Source organism: Podarcis gaigeae (assembly GCF_964106915.1).
Source record: "Podarcis gaigeae genome assembly, chromosome: 3".
Lineage (NCBI taxonomy): Eukaryota > Metazoa > Chordata > Lepidosauria > Squamata > Lacertidae > Podarcis > Podarcis gaigeae.
The window spans coordinates 100,770,372-100,796,408 of NC_139680.1; the positions used below are offsets into that span (position 1 = coordinate 100,770,372).

At 39.7% G+C, this 26,037-nt stretch overlaps 1 protein-coding gene across 1 annotated transcript in view; it reads right to left on the reverse strand.

The window, feature by feature from the left end:
- Window positions 1-503: 503 nt before the first annotated feature.
- LRPPRC (leucine rich pentatricopeptide repeat containing) overlaps window positions 504-26,037 on the reverse strand; it is a 112,306-nt gene continuing 86,772 nt past the window's right edge. Inside the window, exons 30-38 of the mRNA XM_083733065.1 lie at window positions 24,658-24,784; window positions 20,510-20,598; window positions 16,261-16,465; window positions 13,726-13,865; window positions 13,033-13,148; window positions 8,908-8,982; window positions 6,263-6,347; window positions 2,013-2,155; window positions 504-922 (exon numbers count right to left, since the gene is read on the reverse strand). Of these exons, the coding sequence (XP_083589191.1) occupies window positions 851-922; window positions 2,013-2,155; window positions 6,263-6,347; window positions 8,908-8,982; window positions 13,033-13,148; window positions 13,726-13,865; window positions 16,261-16,465; window positions 20,510-20,598; window positions 24,658-24,784 (1,052 nt within the window). The 3' untranslated portion in view covers window positions 504-850. The remainder of the gene's footprint in view (window positions 923-2,012; window positions 2,156-6,262; window positions 6,348-8,907; window positions 8,983-13,032; window positions 13,149-13,725; window positions 13,866-16,260; window positions 16,466-20,509; window positions 20,599-24,657; window positions 24,785-26,037) is intronic.

The window sequence follows — 26,037 nt, forward strand, 5'->3', positions numbered from 1 at the left end:
TACGCAGAGCTTCGATGTACAGTGGTGCAGTGGCTATGAAGATTATGGGTTTTCTGAAAAGCAATCATATGCAAAGAGTCTGATGTTTTCACAGAAAAATATACATCTCAATTAAGGCTTTCTGCAAAGCCTGAAGGCTTTGACTGTCAACACACCCACGTGGTCTGGGGCTATGTGAATTCTGCACCTCCGTAGGAGCCAAGAGAAGCGTGAAATCTGATTGCTGATGCTGAACTTGGCAGGATATCAGTGTTCATTTCATCCCTAATGGCTGCTGTGAAAAGCTTGGAAAACCTCAACTCCAGAAAACATCCTGGATTTTCAAGGATCAGAACGTTTCTGGGGATATACACACCCTGACCCATGTCTACTGCCGTTTGCTGCTTTGAGGCCCATGGCGATCACTCAAACCAAATCTCTGTGCTCTTCATTCCCCTTTTAATCAATCCCCTGCTTTTGTTCAATAATTTCTGAATTTTCGAAGCAAACAGTGCATACAAATAACTTCACATGAATTTATTCTGCAAAATTCAGGTCACCATACCGCATACCTAGAACTGTTTCGGGGGCTGTATGTGTCAGAATGCAGGGTGCGATGGCAAATGTGTACACTGATCACACAGGGCCCTGCATGAAGCAACAATCTTTTACAGTCACTTTAGCAGGTCCAGCAAACTATATAAAATTGCTTCCGGGGAAAAAAAATGAAACCGCTTAGTGTCAGATGATTTTATACAATTATACAGTGAAGAATCCGACTTTCAATTTTATTTCCCCCCGGACAATAATACATTTAAAAACAGTATTTCACAGTCACAATATTACTAGCAGAAACGGAAGCATTAAAAGGTTAATCTTCATCTGATGAAGAATGTCCCTGTCGTTCTGTCCTAAGTTTTTCTGCGTAGAACTGGAAGCTCTCCTACAGCAGATCAGAGGAAGAAAAGCAAGTTAGGAGACAAACTAGTATTTTAGTGTATATGCTAAGCAATTTGTGCATCAACCCAACCTGCGAAACTGTTCTACACCTGTTTTCCTAACGTTGATCAAGAAAAAGAAAAAAAGGAGAAGACCAATGGCTTAAGAAGAACTTGAGTCCACACAACTTGAGGAAGACTAACTTAAACTTCAACAACAGTGATACATACCTTCCATATAAATTCCCTTGTAAATATGAGCAGCCTTTGCCAACTGGGTGCCCTCTATAAATATTTTGAACTGTAACTTGCATCAGTCCTAGTCAGCACTGTCGTAGACCATAAATGAGCCCCCTTAGGCATGAAAAGTTTATATATTTTTTCTGCCGCAGAATATTATGAACCTCCCGAACATGTCTTGTAGATAACCTAGCTCTAACCACAAACCACTACTAATTGCAACTTACATGAACTCATTGCTACTTGGCTTTTGTAGATTCTCCTTCTAAAGTAACACACTGAAGAAGTTATTTCCACAGTTTTAATGCATTTGTTCCCCTCAATTAAGCAGATTTACAGAGGGGCCAAGGTTTGTGTTTTTTGTTGGCAAAATTACGAAAGATAAAGTCAACCTGCCTGAGAAAATTAGTTCCTATGTTTTACATTTTCATCCTTACAAATGCTGTTTGGAGGGAGGGGGGAATGTTCATGTTTAAAAACTAGCAATTAGCTAACACCTAAACCCGTTCTGAACTAAAGCATGCGGAAATCATTTAAAGTTTAAATGCCAGAGATAAAACACTCCAAGGATGCTTGATAAACTCACACCTCAACATGAATGCCCAGTAATGATCTTATACTTTAAACACAATAGCCCCAGAAGGCTTCCTTCTCCCACCAGTCAAGTCTAACGCCAGATTAATACAATGCCACAATATATACAGCACTTCATTTGTAGACTCCTCTGAGGGTTTTCTGTGAAGCCTTAATCCCAGAGTAATTAAGCATGCCACTTGTTTTATTAGCAACACACACACACACACACACACACACACACACACACACACACTCTTTGAAAAATCAGTAAACACTCACAGGAGGTTCAGTGAAAGGAACAGGCTCTCCTGCATTCTTAAGGAGAACTGCCAAACGTTTCAGAAATAGCTCATCTGGGTGCAATTTCTCAGCTTTCATTTCATCATACAGAGCTTTTGCTGAAGCCACATCCTCATCTAATGCTAAGGAGGGGAGAGAAAAAAAGATATATACAGAAGAAACCATTACAGGAGATGAAACAGTTTACCAATCAACCAGAATGCATTATGCCAGAAATTTCTAGTTCCACTCAATTCATAAAGACTCAAATGTGTTGCTCTGCAGTAATTTCCAACCAAGTAGACCTGAAGTAGAGAGAGATGCTGGCTTTAATCCATGAATTACTGCGATAAAATGAATAAAAGCTTCACAACTGCAGAGTAAATTTGCCCCTTGATGAATTTCTGGGGATGACAAGCAGCGACGGCAAGTCTGAGGACTCTTGCAGCTCCCGCTGCAAAGAATAAGCCAACAGGCAGAGATAAGCCAACTCCTTGTACCAAGTTTGAGGGGGGAAAGTGGTAGCTTCCTCTTCCAATTAACATTCTAAGGTAACAGTTTACTTTTCTGCATGCAGCTTTCTTAGTATTCATTTGAATAGTAAGAGACTGGCGCAAATGAAACAGATAAAGCTCATTTGAGATCAGTGTCAATATACCCTTTAAACCTGCATTGCCCACAGTCCTGAGGGGTCCTGAATTTATTCCTTCATGAAGCCATTCCTAGGTCTGTGGCATTAGTCAACGAGTGAGAGCTCCACATTCCCTAATTCTGCGAGGGAAAAATGCTAAAGACTGAGTGTCCCTTTGGGTCATGAGCAGCAGCTTTTGATCATTAAATTTAAATTATTGCACTTTATTAACTACCTTCGTCTTTGAGGATACCCTCATCACTTTCAGTTATGCTTTGAAGTACGCTCACTACCTTAATTTGTTTAGATCACTAACTGATTACATTAGAAATAGTAATAACATCCTACTGACAGCCTTGAGCTGAAGGCCACAGACTTGCAAGCTACTTAAACAAGGAAAAGGAAATAATCCTGAAGGTGACACATATGCTCTGGGAAGATCTCTGACGCAAATTCTTTTGATTGGCTGTTAAATTGTCATATGTGGACAAGCTTGACACAGGGGTCAGCAAACTTTTTCAGCAGGGGACCGGTCCACTGTCCCTCAGACCTTGTGGGGGGCCGGACTATATTTTGGGGAAAAAAATATGAACGAATTCCTATGCCCCACAAATAACCCAGAGATGCATTTTAAATAAAAGCGCACATTCTACTCATGTAAAAACACGCTGATTCCCGGACCGGCCGCGGGCCGGATTGAGAAGGCGATTGGACCGCATCCGGCCCCGAGCCTTAGTTTGCCCTACCCATGAGCTTGAGTGAAGCATGTGGGTTGCACCTTCCCCAATGCTACTCCGCCCCCACAGCTGGTAGGACTTTGGCAGAACCTTGTTCACTTTTACAGAATACGAGCATTATACCAATTCAGTGTAACCCAACTTCCTTTGTTAACAGAACTGTGTTCACATTTAACACAAACCATAGTTTAGGAATAACCCATGGACTAGCCTTAGTGAATTGTCCATCTTGCATGCATCTCTTTCCTCCTGCGCAGTTGGGAAGAGGGCTTTGGCAGAGTTTAGTTTCTTTCTTTTTTTGTAGAATCCAGATGTGCTATTACATTCAAACCAAAGGTTGATCTCACAAGGCAGCTTTGTAACCCAGGGTGTGATGCTGGTTTGTTACAAAACTTAACAGTGTTTGTTTTAAACTGCAACTCCTGGTTTTGAATGTAATGGTCAGGATTCTGCAAAAAGGAAGCCAAACTCTGCCAATGTCCTTTTCCTAACCACCCAGGAGAGGGGAGCACACAAGATGGCCACTTCGCTAAAGCTAGTCTATGAATCACTGAGCCAGGATTTGCTTTACATGTGAACCAGGCAGAGGACCTTCTCGGTGGTGGCACCTTCCCTGTGGAACGCCCTCCCATCAGATGTCAAGGAAATAAACAACTATTTGATTTTTAGAAGACATCTGAAGGCAACCCTGTTTGGGGAAGCTTTTAATGTTTGACGTTTGACTGTGCTTTTAATATTCTGTTGGGCGTTTCCTAGCCAGATGGTCGAGGTGTAAATAAATCATCATCATCATCATCATCATCATCATCTGTTAACATGGGAAGCGAAATTACACTGACCTTTGTCCATCTAGCTCAATATTCCCCACTCTCACTGCCCGTGGCCCTCCAGGGGCTCAGACAGGAATCTTCCTCAGCCCTACCTGGATATGGAAGGGGACTGAACCTGAGATTTATTCGTAAGCAGAGCATGCAAATTAGGGTGGCCAATTGCTACTCCCCCCCCCACAGTAGAGACCCGTGACAGCAAAAAAACCCTTCTCTCCTGCTTGCTTGAGTGACAGAGCCACTAAGCAGGTCTTTTTGCTGTACTGATTTTCATTTCATTTACCTTTCTGGTACCTGCCTTCCTAATAAGAGTTACTTAATGCTATACATGGGGAAAAATAAAAAGCTTATAATCTGCAGAGATGCATGTTTCAGACCCCTCCATTTGTCAAGGAAAAGCTTCCCACTCACAGCTGCAAGTGGATGAGTCGCTTTCCAACTGTGGGAGGCTTCAGAACCTGCGCAAAGTGATGGTTTAATGAAGGTATAATAGAAATTGTTAACTTCCCATTTCTTTAAAATAGAAGTATCTATTGTATGAAAAAACAATAAAAGGAAGATGTAACAGTGAGATTATGTTTAATGGACCGCACAACTGAGACGTTTTCATAGTATTTCTTTATTCTTGGAAGACTAACAATTTGGGTTTTTCTTTCTTTTTTCCCTTACCAGCCTTGGACACAGTCTCAGGGTTTTATATACCTGATGAGAAGGCAGAACAAAACCCCACAAATTCAACTAGCTTTGAAAAATAAAGTATGCATCCTTTTGGTTCTAGAGTCTAATATCTCTATCTTTCATATACCTTAGTAAAATTGCAACAGAAGTATCACCTCGAGCACCCTCTCCCTTTAATAATGCTACTGTTTGGCATACACCTCATGGGCTGGATCCAGACTAAATTATTTCCCATGAAAACCAATGAGAAGTTGCAAATTTGTCTGATTGATTTCAATGGGACCTAAGTTCAAGAAACTCAGCCTGGATCCAATCCAATGACCCCCCCCCCCGTCTCCTGTACAGAAATCTGAATTAGGGAGAAAAAGAAATGAAATTGTTAAAATGATATAAAGATTTCAACAAGGTTTGCTCTTTGCCTCCTTACCAAGGTGAAATGTCAACTGGGCTCCCATGTGGCTTTCCCCAGAAGGAAACCATGTTGTACTGGGTGAATTTGAGCATGTTAGCTTTTTTTTTTACCAACTGATAAAAAAAAAAGCATTTAAGTATTCCCGCCCCCTGGGACCAACTGGGTTGCCAAGGAGACACGGCATTTATATATAAACACAGTGCTCACCTATGAGCTACCATTGAGCTGTGCATTCCTTACAGGTTTGTTAAAATGTTGTTTTCTTTGTTTGCTCCACATCATCAGCTACTAGGTAAACTTCACCAATATCACTTTTATGTAGTTTGTCATTGGCTAGGAGTCCTAGCTCTCATAGAAAAATTTGTGCCCTGAACAATCCTTAAAACATCTACTTTCTAAAGACCTCCAGCTTTGACTATTAAGTTCCAAATGCTCAAATTTTAATTCCTCATACCTACGGGACCGCCTCTCCTGGTATGCTCCGTGGAGGACCTTAAGGTCCACAAATAACAATACTTTGGAGGTCCCAAGCCGCAAGGTGGTTAGATTGGTCTCAACTAGGGCCAGGGCCTTTTCAGTACTGGCCCCGACTTGGTGAAACGCTCTGTCACAAGAGACCAGGGCCCTGCAGGACTTGACATCTTTCCGCAGGGCCTGCAAGACAGAGCTGTTCCACCTGGCCTGTGGTTTGGACTCAGTCTGACCCTTATGTTTCCCTCCCCTTATGATTTTGATTTATGGGCTACTATCATAATGAGGCTGCATTTTAAATTGTATTGTAAGCTGTATTTTAATAAACTGGGGTTGTTGTCCCCCCCCCCATTATGTTTTATTGTAATTTTATTGGTGTTAGCTGCCCTGAGCCTGGCTCTGGCTGGGGAGGGTGGGGTATAAATAAAATATTATTATTATTATTAATTATACGTGTTGGCAAACGGTCTGAAATAAAACACGTGGCATCTTACCATGGCATTTCATAAGGTAAGAGCAAACCATCTTCCTATCTGTGAAGTCAGGAACTAGATCCAACAATGTCTTGATTTTCTGAACCTAGAAAAAATGAGAGGCACAGAAGCAGACTTTTGTTATATAATATCAAAGGAGAAAGAGCTTGTTCATAAGAATCAAGGACTAAGGGAAAAGAATATGCTATGGTCACGATCCAGAGGGATGTGTCTGGCAGGATTTTCAGGAGATAAAAGGTTGACTGCTCTCAAGAAGGCAGGAAAGAAAAACTTCCCAGAATCCTTTGTTCCTGCCTTGTAATGGGACAAGGGATGTTACCTAATCCAGTGCCATCATGACGGCAGAAATAAATCAACAAGAAAATTATTTAAATACTGGCTAGAGAGATGTTAGACCAGGGAGGATAAGTAGATTGCAGGGAAGCTGAGCAAATCCTTTACACATGTCTTCACAGTGGAGAATGCAGGGCAAATCCCAGCACTTGAACCAACGTTTTCAGGAGGGGAGTCAGGAATTGAGGAATCAAGAGATAAAACCAAAAAATTGCTGGTCCCAAATTGTATCCACCTAAGAGTTCTCAAAGACCCGAAATGCGAAATTTCTTACCTTCTAACAAAAAAAAATTGTAACTTTTCCCTAAAACTGGTCTCTGTACCCAAGGGCTGGAAAGTGGCACCAATTTTTAAAAAGGGATCCTGGAAATTACAGGAAAGCTGGTGGAAAGCATTGTTTGAGATATAATAACCAAGCATACAAGCCTTGCTGAAGCAGAATCAGCATGGCTTTTGCAAGGTGAAGTTCTGTCTCACTAAGAGTTCATTTGGGGCCTGTCAACAAACACCTAGAGCTGATCTGGTTGACAAAGTGCGCTTGGACTTGGTACTTCACCAAAGTCTCCTGAGTAAGCTTAGCAGTCATGAGATAAGAAGGGAGAGCCTCTTGTGGATCAGGAACTGGTTATGTAGCAAGAAGCAGGGAGCAGGAGCAAATGGGAAATATTCCTGATGGAGGGACATAGCAGGTGGAGTGCCCCAAGGAATGTGCTTTTTAACTTGTTCATAAATGATCTAGAGTTAGGGGTGAACAGGGATGTAGGCAGGTTTGCTGACGATACCAAATTATTCAGGGTTGTTAAAACAAAGAGACTGTGGAGAGGCCCAAAAGGACTTCTCCAAACTGAGTGAATGGGCAGTAAAATGACAACTGCAATTCCAAACCTGTGTAAAGTGATGTACATTGGGTGTGTTTTTTGGAGGGAGGGATCTTAATAAAAAAAGTATACACTCATAGACTCTGAACTGGTGGTGATAGACCAAAATGATCAAGGGAGTGGAGCAACTCCTGTTATGACGAAAGGTACAGCATTTGGGGCACTTCAGAGAAATAGTAAGAGGTGACATGAGAGAAGAGTTATAAATTCTGTTTAGTACGGACAAATTGGATTGAGAAAACTCTCCGGACCATAACCTCAGAACTCATGGAAATCCTATGAAGCAGAATGTTGAGTTCAGGACAGACAAAAAAACCCTACTTCTTCATGCAATGTATAATTGAACTATGAAACTCATTCGCACAGGAGGCAGTGATGGCCAGCAACTTGGAGGGCTCTGAAAGAGGATTAGACAAATTCATGGAAGAAAAAGCCATTAACTAACCACGGTGACAATGCTCTGCCTTCGTGGTCAGAGTCCTGATTGCAGGCTTCTCGTAGGCATCTGGTTGGTGAGAACAAGATGCTGGAGCCGATTGGCTATTAGCCCAAACCAGCAGGCTCTTCTCATGTCTGTTTTGTGACTGCTATCCTATGATGTGCCGTGCGATATTAATGCAGTGGAAGAAAGATATGAAGTTGTCTCACAATGACCTGTTTTTTGTACTCTTCTATTTTATTGATCTCCTACTCTTGTTGTTTGCTCTATAGCAACAGAACCCACTAGAGAGAAGTACTGTGGTTAGTGTAGCTTCTACTCTTTTAATGGAGCTTACGGAAAGCAAGTTCTCAGTGGATTGTGTCCTTAGAAGCTTGGCATGCGAATTCTGCTACAGAAGAAGCAAATATGTAGTTTTCAAGTTTCATGCACATTTTTGGAACAGGGCAATTACTGGCACTTAAGCAGAATACCACTTACCAAATAAATATTTCATGCACCGTTTTCCAAAATGTGGGTCTTATAAATAACAAAAATGCACTGTTGAAAAGAACCCCCCTCCCTTTCTCATATTAAAGAATTCATTTAAAAAATTACAAAAGCTTTTCCTCTTTTCACTCCCTGTGAGAACAGTATGTTGGACCAGGTGGGCCTGATCCAGCTGACTCTTCTTAGTTTCTGATGAACCCATCATAATAGCCATTATTTGCCCAATGGGAATATGTGGTTTAATTATGTCCTCTTGTTGGAATTTAGAGACCCTCGGCTTTCATTTAAAGATTAAGTGGCAAGGCTGTAGACCTCGCAATTAATTGAACAATTTGAGAGTGTCGCCATCAACCAATTTCCCTAGATACACAAGAGGAGATCTTGTCCCCCTTTTCAGAGTTGATGACTGTGAAAGCACAGAGTCAGGTTCTATGGCAACATCCTTGACAGAGAGCTTTGACTAGTGAAGATGCTAGAAATGGGGGGGGGGGGGAGAGCTGACATACCTGTCCTGCTTGCTGGGTTGTCTTTGCAAGGAAAGCCACCAGAATCTTTTTTTGTTCACCTATTGCACTGCATCTCTTGAAAGGAAGAAATAGGGGAGGGGGAAAGAGAGACACAGAGAGAATTAAATGAGCAAAAGCAACTGTAGGCTCTTGATAAATCAAACTACTGAAGGTGAAAACTTCCAATTAGAAAGGTTCACAATAACCAGCACTATATTATTATTACCAAAGGCCTTAATAGTCGACCACTTATTAAAAACCTGCAGAAAGGAAAACAAATGGGGTGCCAAAGCAATTCCTCCCTTTCTTTTTCTGTCCTTGGCACAATAAGCATTAGGCTTGCTCAAAAAGCCTTGGCACAATAAGCATTAGGCTTGCTCAAAAAGGAGGGAGAAAATGAACAAATGCTTTAACATCCCACAGAAAAGAGATTTAGGACTGTGAAATAAAGAAAGAAAGGGGAAAAAGGGGGGGGGACACACTATTCCTCTCCAATTATTCTGCCAAGCATTCACAAGTGAGCTAGGGATCATAAGGTTAATTATACATTTAATAAGGTGTCAGGGAGATAACTGCTCGTTTCTTTATAAAAATTAAAATGTACAAAGCAAGTTCTCTTTAAAGTATAATTACCTACACTTATGCATACAAAAGGACTGATTTCAATCTCTCTATTTTATAAAAGGCTTTCTCTGCAACAGACAGCCAGTGCTCAAGAGACAAAAGTTAAACTCAAAAAAAGTTTCTGTGACAGACCTGACAAGTCAAGTGTCTATCCCATGTTGGAAACTATAGAGTTTCTTTAAAAAAATAAAATAAAACCTTGATTAAAAAAAATCAAGTATGTCAGACAATATTTTAGTTTATGCTCATAGATGTCATCCTTGCAGGTGTGAAAAATGCATACTGTTTCCCACCCCTAAGAAAGAGCTTAAGACACTCTGTCAATGCGAAAACCTCCAAGTATCAGCCTACTCCGCTTTGCAGAGAATGTATACACAGGAACACACTGAATTACTTTATAAGCAGATACCGGAGACATCCGTGAAGAAGAACTAATTCAAAACCCCACTAAGAACACACAATGCATTTAATGCTTCCTTGTCAAATTCTCATAGATCCAAATAAAGTTTATCACTCTTCCGATGAATGGCAAAAGGAAACCAAGCAGAAATCCCAGCACATCCTTTATTCTATCCTGCCTTTCAAAGAATTGCCAAAACTCAAAATAAACAACTGTTCTATGAGGGACAACTACAACTACCACACACACACACACACACACACACACACACACACACACACATATATATAGAGAGAGAGACAGAGAGAGAGAGAGAGAGAGTGAGTGCGAGAGTCTGAATAAATATGTAGTGTGGTAGCAAAATCTATGTTTTCAAAGGAACAGTTTGTCATACATGGGGCATATGGCAGAGCAAATAGCAATCTATAAAAAGAAGGCAAGAAACACTGACCTTTTTTTTTTTTTGCACTCAAAAGAGTATAAGCCATAGCTGTAGATATTATCTGATTTTGGACACAAACAACAGAAATGTGGAACTGGGCATTTGTGTGGTTCATAGTGAAGCCTCTCAGGCTTCACATGTAGCACTCAGGAGAGGTTTTTAAGTGGACTGAGAACCTTTCTGGCCCAGTGTGACAGATCTTTACCTCCTCCACCCCCAAAGCCAATGTTGACAGGTGCTGGTGGGACCACCCACCTATCAATCACTTGATGCCATAATGGCAACAGGGGACCGGTATCTGGGTTGTCCCCGTGCATCAGCTGATGTGCAAAGTGTTCTATCGCAGCAATGCACTCTATGCGGAGGTTCGCTTGTATTTCATCCAGTAATTGCAGTCTAACCCTCTTCAGACAGTCAATGAAGGGAGCAAAGATGCACTATACTCATATCCTCATTTCAGACACTGAAACACCCACCCACCCAACTAAAAGCAAGTATTTTGTCACAGTTTACTTCTGCAGGAACAAATTCACTACTACAAGATGTTGTGGTGGCGAACTGATGGCTTCAGAGGGGTGTTAGATAATTCATGGATGGTGCTATTAAATGATGTTGGCAGTCTGCTTCTGAATACCAGTTGCTGGGGAACATGAACAGGTGGATGCTTTGGGGTTAATGTCTTGCTTGCAGGCTTCCCAACAGTGGCCACCCTTGAAGACCTCCCAGTGTTAGACCATGAATGTCACTTGGGTAGATTCTGTGCCTTTTGGTACAGTTCCTATTCACTAAACATTGCTCTTTCCCCCAATCAACGTAAGGTGGTCACTTTAAAGCTAATGGGAATCATCTAAGCTTATGGAGGTTCATTGCACCAACAGGGTACCATATTTAAACACATGAAGAAATAACTTTTCCTTTACATCCGAAATCTAACAAGATCACCTTTACCTCAAATGCAAAAACCAGCCAACCACCCCATGTTGTTTTGTAACAAACGTGTGTTGCAACTTCTGTCTTCAAACCTACAGATAACAGGAATGGATCCTGTGACATTTTATATACACGTGATGAACTGATGCGTGATCATCAACACATGGATCCTTTTGGGCCCAGAAGGCGGCAGGACAGGGGCAAAATGAGCCAGGGAACGCTTCTATGCGCTCCGCCGACGTGCCCGGGGTCCAGGAGTGGAATACCCACACAAAATGGTCACCGCCTGCATTCTTTTAAAAGGAAATCTTATTTTTAGAGACACTTCAAAGCTGTGAACAAGATTCTTCACAGGAACAGAAATAAAGTAAAACAGTTATTATAAGCATCACTAGTAAGCCAAGTAAACTGGGGTTTACCATGAGATTACAGTGCACGTTTAAAACGGATGCATCTCTTCGATCGCAAAAAAAGACACCCCAAGCATTGCATTTATGGTTTGCTTAATTATATAAGCAGTAGGCAAGGATCAAATTTCACCACTACCAATTTCACACACACCCCGCCCCGGATGCTACAAAACCTCCTGATGACTAAAGAGAGGGTTTTTCTTTCCATTTACCCTTTAAAGTACTTAGCAGCTATGCAAGAACGTAAGTGAACGTAGCAGTATTTACTATCAGAAATTGGTAACAAGCCTCAATTTGACACAGGGAGTCTACACAAAAGCAGCAATCTGCAGGATCATTGTGACTGTTTGACTGCCACCTGCTGGGAAAGACTCCCGGCTGGAGCCTGTTTGTGTACACTGCCAATGGCAGCTCTTATCACCCATGGTTCATTCTGCATATTTCTCTGCTTCCTATTTAGCACTGCTAAAGTGGTACGAACGCTGTCGTCTCGCTCCCCGAAGATTGCCAATTTTTAAAAGAATGAGGCAGACAGACCACGGACCACTAGAGACGTGCATTTGTCAGTTAACATGCCAGTGACACATAACCAAACGGAAAGTAAACACAGCTTCTAAAACATTTAGAGGCTCCCAGAGAGAGATTTGACTGCTTAAAAGAAGATGCTACTACTGGATGTGTGTGTGTGTGTGTGTGTGTGTAAATAAAAATAAATGCCCACTATCAGTTTGAAAATAGTTGTCAGCGCAGATAATGAGTGTTTACCTTTCTTATTATTTGTGACCTGCTTTTCAGCCAAGCCTTAGCCCCCAAAGTGGTTTATTGCAATTACAATTTATCACTAAAAAATGCAGTTTTGGTTTCTTCTCCTGTCTTGTTTGGCATTTAAGCTATCCCCACCCCCCAAAAAAAGCAAAATGGGGAGCTGCTTCCTTCAGCAGGCAGAAGAAGAAGGGCACACACTTCTACCAGGGCAGCTGCAACATTACAGAGGAAAGAGAATGTTGCCCTGCAAGGACAGACTGCTAATAAAACCGACACACGGTCCAGTACAAAACATGGATACAGATAACCATTTGCTTAAATCCTCATTCCCTTGTTTCAAGGCATTTTGGATTAGACAAGAATAAAATTTTTGCTTCCAATCCACAGCAAAACAAAACAACAAAACAAAACTCTTAATACATGAAATCAGCAATTATGGGACAAATTAAGAAGTATCTTTGCCACATCCTGCGCATGACACCTTTGTGTTTATTTCTTGCTTTTCTTTTGATGCGGTCACAGCACTACTATCCCTTCTCCTGATATGTTATTACCTCTAGAAGATGCCTGGCATCGTCTGCTCTTCCCGCATTTATATACTGAAGGAAAAGGTCTGTCGCAGGCCGATAAATTCCAAACTGATGGGCCAACCGTTCAGCCATGGCACTAACTGCAAAAATCAAAAGAAACATGTAAGTGAATAATTCCGGCTTTAACAAAATATATTGCTACAGCCTGTTTTAAGTAAAACTGAAAGCTATTTAGCGACATTTCTGCAAAAGCAAGGTAGAAACACACAATGCCATTGACTCAGAGGCTTGGAAACAGCCATTTGTTTGGTCCCTAACCGTCCAAGTAGGGAAGTTCTGGCTCTCTCTAACTTTTAAAAGTTGCATCCGGTCAGTATCTCTGCACTGACAGAAGGCTATTTGACCCAATAGAAACAGCAGAAGGGGAGGGAGACTATTTTCAGAAATCCCTCCTCTTTCCACAATCTACCTCAGAGGTTTGGCGATTTTTTGAAGCAGTGGGAAGCTACAGGAAAGAAGAGACTTCTCCTTTTCCACTGATGGATGCCTCCAATGGATCAGAGAGATTAGTGTCAGCAGAGGAACACCAGATGGAAGCAAAGATTAAGGCGAGATCTCCTCTGGGTAACATAGGAATGTGCAGGCAGACAGGCTAGTCTAGTAAAAAAAAAATTGGCCTAGTGATTCCTATGGACTCCGTTTGCCAGGCTAACTTACATTTTTCCAAAGCTGGCTCCAGTTTGTCTTCCAACAACTTTCTATATACAAATGAGATGCTTGTACTTGGGGAGTCAGCAAGCAGTGCTCCAGAGGTAAACATGGTCTCAATGTATTCCACAGCAACATCAGGGTTATTGCTGGAAGAGAAAGGGGTAAAAAAAAAAGTTGCACTGGTTTAGTTTCTAATGTAAGAGCTCCTAAACCAATAAAGCAGGTGCATGAATGTTTTATTTTATTACTACATTAATATTACACAGAGTAGCAATGTTAAAAGTACCCATGACTCCATTCATGCAGATATTGTCACAACACAAAGTGAAACAAATTTATGGCTGAATGCGTAAAGTCGGCACTAACTCTGTTTCTTTCGAGAATGAACTCTGACCTGTTCTATGGCTGAATAACTCTGCCATAAATGCTGCTTTTTTTAACGGAACAAAGATGACTGCTGGTTAGTTACTTCTGAAATAATAAAAGGGCAAAAATAAAACATCCAGGGACAACCTCTTAATAATTAATGCCAAAGCAACCAAAGAGTATTTTCAAAAAAATATTAAATTAAATATTTAACTGAATTTTTCATAGCTGTCTTTTTGGATTCAAACACAACAAAATTAAATGTGATACATTTAGCAGCTTTGTCTACACACTTTTCTCTTTGAAGGATAATGCAGCATGAGAAAGCGATGTGTAAGAAAGAAATAGAACAGTTTATTGTGCTTTTGGGGAAAAAGTTCTAAACACTCTGGAGGCTGGTTGCAAGACAATTTTCATGGAGAGATACATTTGATCAAGGAACTGTGCTTCAGGTACTGGCAGCTGCTACAGGTTTGTAATGAGTTCAGAGCCAATTTCCAGTCTGAAGAAGTACCTGAATGCCTAATAGGGAAGGATTTTCTCCCTAGGAGTTAGCAAAAACATGGCCAAACTTGTTGATAAAAATGGAATCTGAACAAGCAGTTAAGTATGCTGGCAACATTGGGTTTGCTACGCAAAAGAGTAGAGTTCTACAGACATTACCGTATTTTTTACTCTATTAAGACTCACTTTTCCCCTCCTAAAAAGTAAGGGGAAATGTGTGTGCATCTTATGGAGCGTATGCAGGCTGTGCAGCTATCCCAGAAGCCAGAACAGCAAGAGGGATTGCTGCTTTCACTGCGCAGTGATCCCTCTTGCTGTTCTGGCTTCAGAGATTCAGATTTTTTTCCCCTTGTTTTCCTCCTCCAAAAACTAGGGGCGTCTTGTGGTCTTGTGCATCTTATAGAGCGAAAAATATGGTATTTTGTTCTTCCACGTGGCAGTTCCCTTGTACTTCATTTCTCATGGAAGACTGATGAGAGAAACCTGTGTTTAAGCTCTTGTAAAAGTCTCCCTAATAAGATATGGTCTGAATCACTCATAATGAAGTTTGAGCTTTGGGCAGTCTAAGGACTTGCAGAACTGAATTCTCTCTGGCTGATCAATGTCTGAAAACAGTATGCCTGGATTTGGAAATTGGCCTATGCAGGTGGCTTGCAATTCTATCTGCTTTTATCACACTATTTAAAATTATCCTGTGGCTCTTTGGCATGAGTACTTTCACCAGACCTACCTGCTTCAGACATGGATACCTGAGACATAATATAACTCTACAGAGCTGCTAAATTGGAGAAAAAACAACTGAGTCTACTGTTTAAGACTGGTACGAAAGGAAAAACCAGAAAACAGGGCAGAATCTCTACAGAGAATATCGGTAAAAGATATATTTTGAGAGGCATGTTAAAATGTGCTCAGTGAATGTTATGGAAATGCCCTTCCATACATACCAAAACGAAAAATAAACAAAATGCCATCTCACTATTTTAAGCAAAAAGCACACAGAAAAACTGTACTGCTGATGTTTTCGGGCAGTTAAAGGGCAGAGAGAACTCATAACTGGAATGCACCTTTTAATGTTTCAAAACCTTGCGCATATTCTTTTAAAAGGAGGTTTGAAAAGGATGTCTAAAACGTTTCTAAAGCCTTCATTAGAAAATTAAGCACCTGAATTTCTTTCAAAGCCAGTAAGAATCTGCATGTACAGAACATACCTTTATAACTCTGAAAAATCACACATGCATTCTGCTCAATTTTAGGTGTGCAAAGCAAATTTAAAAGCACATTTAAAGTTTATTGATGCAAAGTGAAAACCTTCTATTGGCTTTGTGGAAGTGTGCATCGTGCTGCGAATTAGAACAGTAAGAAGAGACTTCAGACACCAGCCTAAGTCGAGGCTCCGTTTAGGGAGGCAGAATTTGATAAGCGCATATGTTTGACATCATTAGCCTACTCAAAGTTCACTTATCCAGTAATAACCTGCCAGCTTCTGCAATTCATTAAATGGACTCCAGCCTCCATTGTTTCCAGGATAAGAAATCTCAATGGCAGCCAATTCTAGCATCCATTTAACTGTTACGAAGGGAAAGATTATTGATATGCAAGGCAACCAAGGTCACCATATTGCCTTTTCTTGGCTTGTAAAACAGAAAAAATAATCACTGCAGAGTTACTTACTTCTTGATGTGAGCCAACACTGTGTTATTGATGTAAAGCATACGCGACAATTTAAGAGAGCCACTGAGGTCTGCCATCATCTTCTCAACAGTGGCTATACTCTCCACATCTCCCTTCTTAGCCAAAGCCTGAACAAGTCGAGTAATTGCCATCGGAATGGGCACCTTGCCACTTTCAATGAGTGCCCTGAGAGTAGATATTGCATCTATTCAGAATATGAAAAAGTAAAAAAGAAAAGTCATCATTCAGAATGGAAACTTGGGCCTTGCCCTATTATATTCTAAATTTATATATTTAATCAACAATAGGGAAAAGAGCATAAAATCTCCCCAATCCTATCCCTTGAATTCAGTTGGGTTCTTTTGTGTGACACCAATCACCTTTGCTGTTGTGCATTTGCCATGGAAGCCTCATACCGGTGATGTTCTACTAAGCAAGATGGAGGCACTGCGGGCGAGTAGTTCCCATATCAGAAAAATTGGTCAACTGCCTACAAGTGAGGGTTACACTCAATTTGGAGGGGCACAACTCTGTCAGTACAACTGGCTAGGATGCATTGGTAAAGGCATGTATCTTCTGCAGCAATGCCGTAGACCTCTTCCTGTTCATTTTCAGCTTTTAAACCCAGCATATAGCCATGGTATAAATCAGGGGTGGAATACCTCTGGGCCCCTGAGCCATATTTCATCTGACTTTCTGGGTCCCCTCCCAACCACCAGCTGTTCAGTGGGAACAGCTGAGAGGGGAAAGGGCTTTGATATTTTGCAAACAATACAACTGTAGATACTTCATCTGCAATATCTGCTGAAAGTAGAAGATGGGAGAAAAAATTCAGCAGACATAAGACTTGTCTATCTTGCAAACATACCCAAAGTGTTGACACATTTTGAAACTGCACACATGCAATTTTTGGAATGAACCTGCATTTTGAAATTTGAGGCTTTGAATAACTGTAAGGCAGGGCTTAGAGTTCAGCTGTGCATTGGCACTCTTTGCTTTTGGCCTCTGGGAGACCTTTTTAAAGATACAAACAAGCAGGGGGGAAATCTACAGAGAAAATGGGAAGTGAAACTTTATTCCTAATTAAATACATGTCAGTTTCTATGAAAAACAGGTTAGTGTGTGCACGTTTGAATTTGTGTGTGTGGTTAAGGGTGTGCAATTATGTTTGGGTCTGGTCTTGCTGACTATTAGAACGTGGAGTCTGACCTTTGTCTCACGGAAGTATCCTTTCCTGCCCAGAATGTTTTTGTAGGAGACACCTGGGACAATCTCCACCTGAATATTACCCTGTGTCTTTTTAACAGTTGGTGTAGATACCATGAGAATGGTTTGGTTTCCTGCTCTTCGCTTTGCTTTTAATACTCTCACAGAAGAGTTCTATATTTGCAGGTAATAATCAACTTAACCTTTGCACATTTTTTTACATTGCTTGTCATTTGTTGGGGCACACATTTCAGTTTTGGATGATAGAGATGATATGGTTGTGGCTGTGCAACATCACAAGCGGCTATCAAAATGCCCAATGAATAGGAATCCCAATTCATGTGTTTTTGCAGCTTAGTAACTTTAAATGGCAGACGTCTTCCTGCTCCTACTGTCTGCTCTTTTGCCTACTATGTCTTGATGAACAAGTCCTTAATCAAAATCTATTCCCTGAAAATCTTGGCTTGTGCACTGATGGTTTTAAAGTCATGAGCATCCTTGGTCAGATTCCTCAAATCTGGGTTTACAAGCTGCTTGTAAATAATTGAAAATGAAAACCAAGCTTCTAGCATCCATCCAGCCCCCTCCAACTTAACTAAGACCTGGCTAAAAGCCAGCATGCATAAGAGTGTATAATTTGTAAAGCAGTGGAAGTGTCCAACATGAAACACCATGCAACTGAAGTTGACAAATGTATTTTAAAAGGTAGTAAAGAAATACAAATTGGCAAAGATGAACAGGAGCATTTCTTTTAAGAATACATACATAGGACTGCTTTAAGATATTCATATATGAATAAACTTGCTTGTTGAAAATGAGCAGCTATATTTACAATCACTAGTTTGTGCATATAGATTGTTCTAAAGGATTTCATACAGGTAGGTGTTTCAGTTTTCCACTTTGGGATGAAAGTGGGTCATCTATGTTCAAGTAAACTTATTCAAGAGCATGCTCTTCCTTTAGCGTTTTGTTTCAAGCAACAGGCTAGTGTACCCATCTGAAAGTATATTTTTTCACAAACGGGGGCACTTGTAATTTCAAGTTACAAGCTTGAATTGAGGCCTACCAAGACACAGTAAGGTGCATTTTGGGAGCTATTTCCTATATGGAGGTATACAAGAGATTCAACCAGCTGCTTCACTATTCAGGATTCTAGGTCAATAAAAGAAAGGGAATTTTGCATAACCAGTATAGGGGAGGCCTAGAAGATGAACTCAAAGACATGTGGTTATGGCAGGAGCTTCTCATGTTCCATATGTCAGAGGATACTGCCAGGAGCAAACCAGGACATGTGTTTGTGTGTTGCTGGAGCAGTGGGAAAGCCAAGTGCTAATGTACACGTAGTAGTCAGGATTCAGGAGAGAATCGGGACAGATGAAGGCAAAGGAACACAAGATGACTCAGCCAGCAAGTTCAAAGCTTGGTGCAGGAGCTGAAGTTTCTGTGGCATGTCCTTTATAGTGGCTGCTGTTAGGGATGGAGCAAAAATGAAGCCCTGTTTAAAACAAGGAGCTTCTAGCTTTCAAATACATTTTTAAAAAGCAAAATATACACATATACAGCAAAAAAATATGATGATGTTCCTAGTTTTTGCTGACTAGTGGACAAAAAGGAAAGAAGTCAAATACAATGTAAGGCTACAACGCCTGGGCAAGTGAAAAATGAAGGATGCTGTCAGCAATAAGAGAATGGGGAAGGGGAAGGCATTGAAGTCAGATGGTGTGATGATCAATTCAAAATGAGCTGTCGGGCAGAGAGGGAGAGGCATGAAATGAAAGGGAATTTGTAAACAAATATGACTGTTCAGTGGCTTGTGAAAATGCTGAATCTCCAGCACAGTTGTTCGGCTTCTTTTAATTACTGGAATTAAGTCATAAAAGGACAGATTTTAAGTTGACGTAAGAATTTTAGCAGAACCTCTCAATACGAGCTTGATTTACTACTCCAGGCCCTCAAAACGAATCTAAATCTGGAAGGCAAAACAGGAAGAACAGAAAGCAAAGCAAGCAGCTTTAAGACAGAGTCTTGGTAAAATTTTGACTGTGTGTGTTTTATATGGAGAACATATTACTATGTGCAGTGTAATGCACGCACTAACAAGAGAGGTAATGACGCTGAACCTTTGGTGAATAGTCCTCATGTTAAAATGACATGTTATACTTTTAATAAATATTCACATAAGCAATGAAACACTTAGCAATCAGCAGTTATTCCAAACAGTTCCAAATCTTGCTATGTAAAATTGAATGTTAACTGCCTAAATCTGCATAAGCTTCAGTCTTCTAAACCTGAACTTCAGTGGCTTTGTCCTGGTAAAAACATCACTTTCACTTCTTTGCAGCACCTTCAAGTTCAAGACAAACAACATGTGTGGAAGAGAGGGTTGCAACAATAAAATGGTCCATCGTTGCATTTTCAGGCATTTATTTTGCACAACCAACACTGGTGTTTCCGTCCAATGTAAGCTTAAAAGGAGCACAGAAGCACAATGTAGGTTTCTTTACTGTTGGCATTGCAAACTATTAAAAAGTATTAGATTAAGGTTTTTAAAAAATCAATATTATAATCATTTAGTGCACAACCATGCACATTTAACACTCAATTTAACTCACTTGATATCTTGCACTACCAACACAATGTGCGGGAAGAAACTGCTGGGAATTGTTTCAGATGCTCTAAAGTATGTTAATTTCCAAGCAAAATGACTTGTGCTGTGAATTTTAACGCACTTGAAAGCCTGTACTTTCTCTCGTTCTGGAGCACAAATTTTGCATGTCTGAAGAGCTGTGATTCATCTTAAGAAAACCCATCTTGTGTTAAATGGAACGGAAACTGGACTAAGTGGTCAAATGACAAGTACATTCATATTCAAGCTGTATTATAAATGCATGTACAGTAATTTACGTCTCTCAGCTACCACAAAAGGCGCTTGATAAGCAGGTAATTTGCTAAATGGACTCCTTTATCCAAGTATTCGAAGGGCGTTACAAGAAAAATCTGCAGAGGCATTAATGTGACGTAAAGGTCAAGCATTGTGACATACCTTTCAAATAATCCCGCCTAACTTGCGTTATGATGAGGAGGCTGCTGGCAGCATCGTTCAGCACGAAGCCCTTGATGTGGGTCTCAGCGCTAAAAGAAGCAGACATTTAGAAAGGAATTACTGACATGCTTCTGATACGATAATAAATGGTTGAGCACCAAGGTGAAATTATAAAAACTACTGTTCGTATGTTAAAAATATTGCCGCAAAATATCGACCTGGAGACAGCTTTTGTGTTATCCTGTCAATGGTTATAGAAGGATAATTTTTTTGTGCATTCTGACAGATGACAAAGTTGGAAATGAGCAACAAAAGAAACAAAGTACAAGATTTTTTTTAAACAATCGGTTCAGATTCTTGAATGCTGACATATTAGATGACGAAAATAACTGCATGCCCAGCATTGTTCTGCTGTATCCTAAGCGGGATACTTCCCCCCCCTCTTCTTTTTAAAACAGTCACCATAATTATAAAATGTAAAACTATTCTTTCTGCAATAAAAAACGAAACATTTATTTTCAGCACTGTATATTTTAAATATAAACTAAAGGGATATTATGAACCAACACCGTATCATTTGGTTGATTTAATTTTCAAATTTCTGTCATCTAGATGCATACAGGTTTTTTATAATAAAAAAAACCCTCAACGTATTGCTTTTGCTGCCTTAAAACTAAATTTCATAATTCATCAGTTCTGCGTCCTTTAGAAAGCAAGAAGAGGGGAAAGGCGGAGGGAAAGCATCCCTGGGTCTGAAGCATCAACAAGAACTTGGCTTTAATAATATTGGTTAAAGCCTTTCGAGAAACATACACTGAGTGACTAACCAGAAAATCCTTTTCCATTTTTCAAGTGCGTGCCTTGAAATGCCCTCAACATCACTAATGAAATTCAGACTTTCCTTAATATCTCAGGATAACTTTACACGGTTCATTTTCTAGGTTAGAACATCTCCGCTGGCCAGAGTGTATGTAGGGCTGCCATTTGCCATATCAACAATCAGGCTAAACCACCATGATCATCTTGTGGCAAACAACTGAGCAGCCTACCTACTTGAACTTACGAGCTGAGCGGATTGGGAGGTAAGCAGGGTCATTGCTAAATTATTCTCATCAATCCCAAGAAAATCCTGCATTGAGTTCACAATATAACTATCCTCTCAGTCACTTTCAGCCTCTGAGGCCTTCAGATGCAGTCACTGGCCTCAGGATTTTCTTACTCTCCCAACCAATCCCCTTAATCTCTGGCTAAGCACCTATTGCTCAGTTCCGCTTCTCCCCCCCCTCCCCGCCCCCTCTTTGTCCCATCTGTCAAAGCCCTTAAGTCAACAATTCATGCATGAGACTGTAAATTACATATAACAAAGGATTTACTTTCTCCAATCTTCCAATCTTTAGTGTGATTAAATAGATGTTAGCCACTATTACAGAACTAATCCCTCATTCCAATACTACTAGATTTCTATTTTAGACCCATACCTAAAATTCATCAGAATTCTAAAAGTAGGACTGGGGACTGACCAAAAGCATCTGAAAACTAAAATTTTCTTAAAGCACTTTCATTCTTTCCCATTCTGCTGTTAGATATTATGGATTTTTTAAGACAAACCTGCCCCTTTACTTAAAATGCGTACACAAAAATGAGTTCTGACTTCTTATTCCAGCTCCACTGGAAACAAGGCAAAGCAACTCCAAAAGGACCTCAACTTGGATTTCTCCTTTCAATTTAATTATTTTAGTTTCTCTTCTAGACTACCTGTTGCCACAGAATTTATTTAACAACAGCAGTGCTTTATGTATAGCAGGCTTAAGAAAACAGCACCTGGAAGAAGCATTTTGTTTTGATTTATTTGACCACTTTAATTCCCAGTGAAAGTTCCAACCTCTACTGATGTGTTGGGAAGGTGTGAATTTTTATGACGTTTCTATGGGAGAGAGAGATATGCCAATCAATAAACGCTTATTGTATTATCTATTGATATTCAACAACCCTAAAGAATAATCCTTATTAACTAATTAGGCATGTGATCCTGAATATCCTTTGTTCTAATATACACTATGTACTTGGGTCTTAAATGACGCCATGGCAAAGAAAGCTCAGCGTTCCTTTAAGTCTGCCTTTTTAATTATTTTTGTTAAGAAAAAAGGCTGAGTCCTTCTTCAAGCATTTATTTCTCAGTTAAGTGTCCCTATACTATCCTGGTTCAGTTGTAATGCTATTATGGGTTTGAATTACATGCATGAGCCTTTGGTTTGTGCTCTGCCCCCACTCCATTCTCCAGCACACCTGCAACGAGATCTTCCATTTTTTTTTATTCATTGTGCTTTTTACATACTTGCTTTTCTGTTAATGTGTACTTTTGCATGTGATAGGTTGTTGTTGCTGTTGTTTTTGGCCAGCTAGTGCTAATCAATTTGGGTGGTATTCTTATATATATATATTTTGCTTTTTTATATTTAACTTATTTAAGATAAAGCTGTTCTATATTTTGTTGCACACCTTAGAGTCTTTTGTGGTTATTTGAAATTAGTCAATCTAATTATCGATAAAGACCTGGGAACTCTTTGAACTCAGTTTTGACTTTTTAAAAACATAAAAATATTTTTGAACGTATCTTTTTTCCAAAGTTGGCTTATGTTATTGCTAAGAAAAAGTCGAACTCAACTCTCTCAACATGCTCAAAATCTACAACCCCTATGTCCTCCAGCAGTATGCAAATGAGATGGCAGCCACCCCAACAAATGGATTCAGATCACCTGCCTGCTTCTGTCCTTTTTCATTTAGTTGCATGCACCGTCATTATATCAGGCAGTGATCCTGACAGCCTCTTTCAAGTGCTTAAAATGGTCTTGTATAAAATGGTCACTTTTGCATCTCATGTTGCACAATTTTTGGCATTCGTGGCCCTATCTATACATGCAGAAAGAAAATGCCTTCTTTGATTTCACAGCCCTGTTGGATTATGACGAAAGTTTTTTGTTTGGCTGCTTTTGACATCTTCATTTCTGCTCCTAAGATAATACCTAAGATTTTTTCTTCTATAGCCTACATATAGTAGGGGTATTGAAAATGAGAGTTGTCATGGCGTCCTCTTTTTTTGCTCTTCAAAATATGGCACCCTTAGATGATACAGATCTTGGTGGACCAATAATCTGACTTGGTATAAGGCAGCTACATATTTTCCTATGCAGGGCTTTTATTCCCAGCCAGATCTCAGCGGAACTCAGTTCCGGCACCTCTCAGGTAGGCGCCATTGCCATTCTAAGAGAACGAGGGAGGTGTTCATGGTGAGTTCCGGCCCCTCTTTTTCTAGAAAAATAGCACTGCCTAAAGTTACACTTTTATATGCCTGTTGTTTTTATCCATGGAGTTTTGTCCCATGGACTGCAAGAAGATCAAACCTATCCATTCTTAAGGAAATCAGCCCTGAGTGCTCACTGGAAGGACAGATCCTGAAGCTGAGGCTCCAATACTTTGCCTAAACAACAACAACAAAGTTATACTACAACTTTGAGAAACTTATGAAATATATAGTGATGCTAGGCAGATGCTATGTTTATTTTTTAAAGCTATCTTAAGATAAGATTTCTGTGGTGAAATGTTGGCTTATCCCAGAATGCATCACAAACAGCTTTTAAATCAAACATTTATATACGTTAAAAGTTCACACATAAATATAATTACAAAGCAAGGCCTTTAGGTATGGCCAGTTTTGTCACATATTTCCACCGTGAAAGATCTGTATTCCTACAAGGTGTAATTCAGTAGTCAGTGCATTCGATATAAAGTGATGCCTGTAGCCTTCTGTGTCTGGTCTTGGGACTTCACCCAGCCATTAAAAGTGAATGGTGCTTGGATAATGTGTGCATTTGTTAAATTGCTAAGTGTACAAAGTGTGTGACTGGGCTGTGATGCATCATTAGCTACAAAATGACCCGATGCCAGAATGCCAAGCTTTCTCCCCCGCTTTTTTTTATAACTTATGACATGCAACATATTGGAAAGACCAATGCATTTTGCTACTTTCAAGTAAGGCCATTTTTCTATTAGGAAAACAGAAATTTCACCTGAAAGCAAAGACTGGACTGGTTTTTATGCAAGGTTACAAGTGCACAGATAAACAAGAATATAGAAAAAAAATTCCTTACATGTTTTTTACATTGATGGCTTCTTCAAGATAACCCTTGCTCAGCAATGCTCTTATAAGTAAGGCGTATGCAAAGGCTGGAAGCACACTACCCTGCTCTTGTGCTTCTTGTAAAATTTTGTATGCCACTGCAAAGAAAATTAAAACAAAACAATTGATGTGTCAACTTATACTGAAGTGCAACAGAACAGCATTTATATCTCTCTTTTTGGAAAAGAAAGAAAAATATAGCATCTGAAACAAATCTATTCCTTTTTTCTTCATATATATCTTAAGAGTCCAAAGCTTTATTTAAGAAACTGTCTGGTTTCTGAGTTGAAATCCTCTCTGTGTAATTGTTTCTTTAAAATACAAAATCCTTTCTGAACTTTTAGCAACCTAAATTCAAGTAAAAGAAGAAGAAGAAAAACTACTGCCACCAATTGCAAACAAGTTATCCTCAGCCACCTTCAGAATTGCCATTTTCAAGTTCATTGACGAGCTGCTACTAGGCTACCTTGGTTCAAAGACGTAATTCATATTATTTTAACGCATCCTCCAACTCTGTGGAAAGGAGTTGCAATGTTTGATACTGTATCATAGCAGCATTCAGCAAATATTGGCAGTGTTTTCAGTACTGGGAGATCAAATTATTTGGCTACGACAAGATTTACATAAAAACATACAATTTACAAATATACTGATATTTAACAAGTAAACTAAAACTGCATTTATTTGACTGATTAACAGTTTTATTTCACACATTCACAATAACTGTCAAGTTAGTGAAAAGACGTTACCAAAAAAAGGGGGAAAAAAGGTAACCACACTTTTCAGTCATTTACTTTTCTGAACAAGATTATGGAGCTGTAAACATCCTGTTGAAACAGTAATTTGTTGCTTAATATACTCTTTAGAAATTAATGTCATACATTGGGGGGGCACAGTGCTTATTTATTTCCCTTAAAAGCAGTGTTGGTTTTTAATATTTTAAATACACTACGTTACGGTAAATCAAATAAACTTTAGTTTTTATATCTAGCGGAGTTCAGCTGGTATTTGCAAATTTATGTACCAAACCAAGCAAAGAATAAATCAGAATCAACTTAAGACAATAGCACACATACTGACTGTATATTATATGTGATGCAAGTTCTTCTGTATATCTCTAGTATCTGAATAATGGCACACTTAAAGATTAAATAATACTCGCATTCATGAAATCATGCACCTTATTTCAATAATGCAAGATGCATCACCAACATTTTGTGTTGAGAAAAGATATACAAACATTTTTTGAAAAAAGAAACAGGTAAATTTCTAACACTTCCTATTCAGTTTGCTATTTATACAATTTCTGGTGTGTTGACCAACACAATTATGGTGCTAAAGCTAAAGGCTG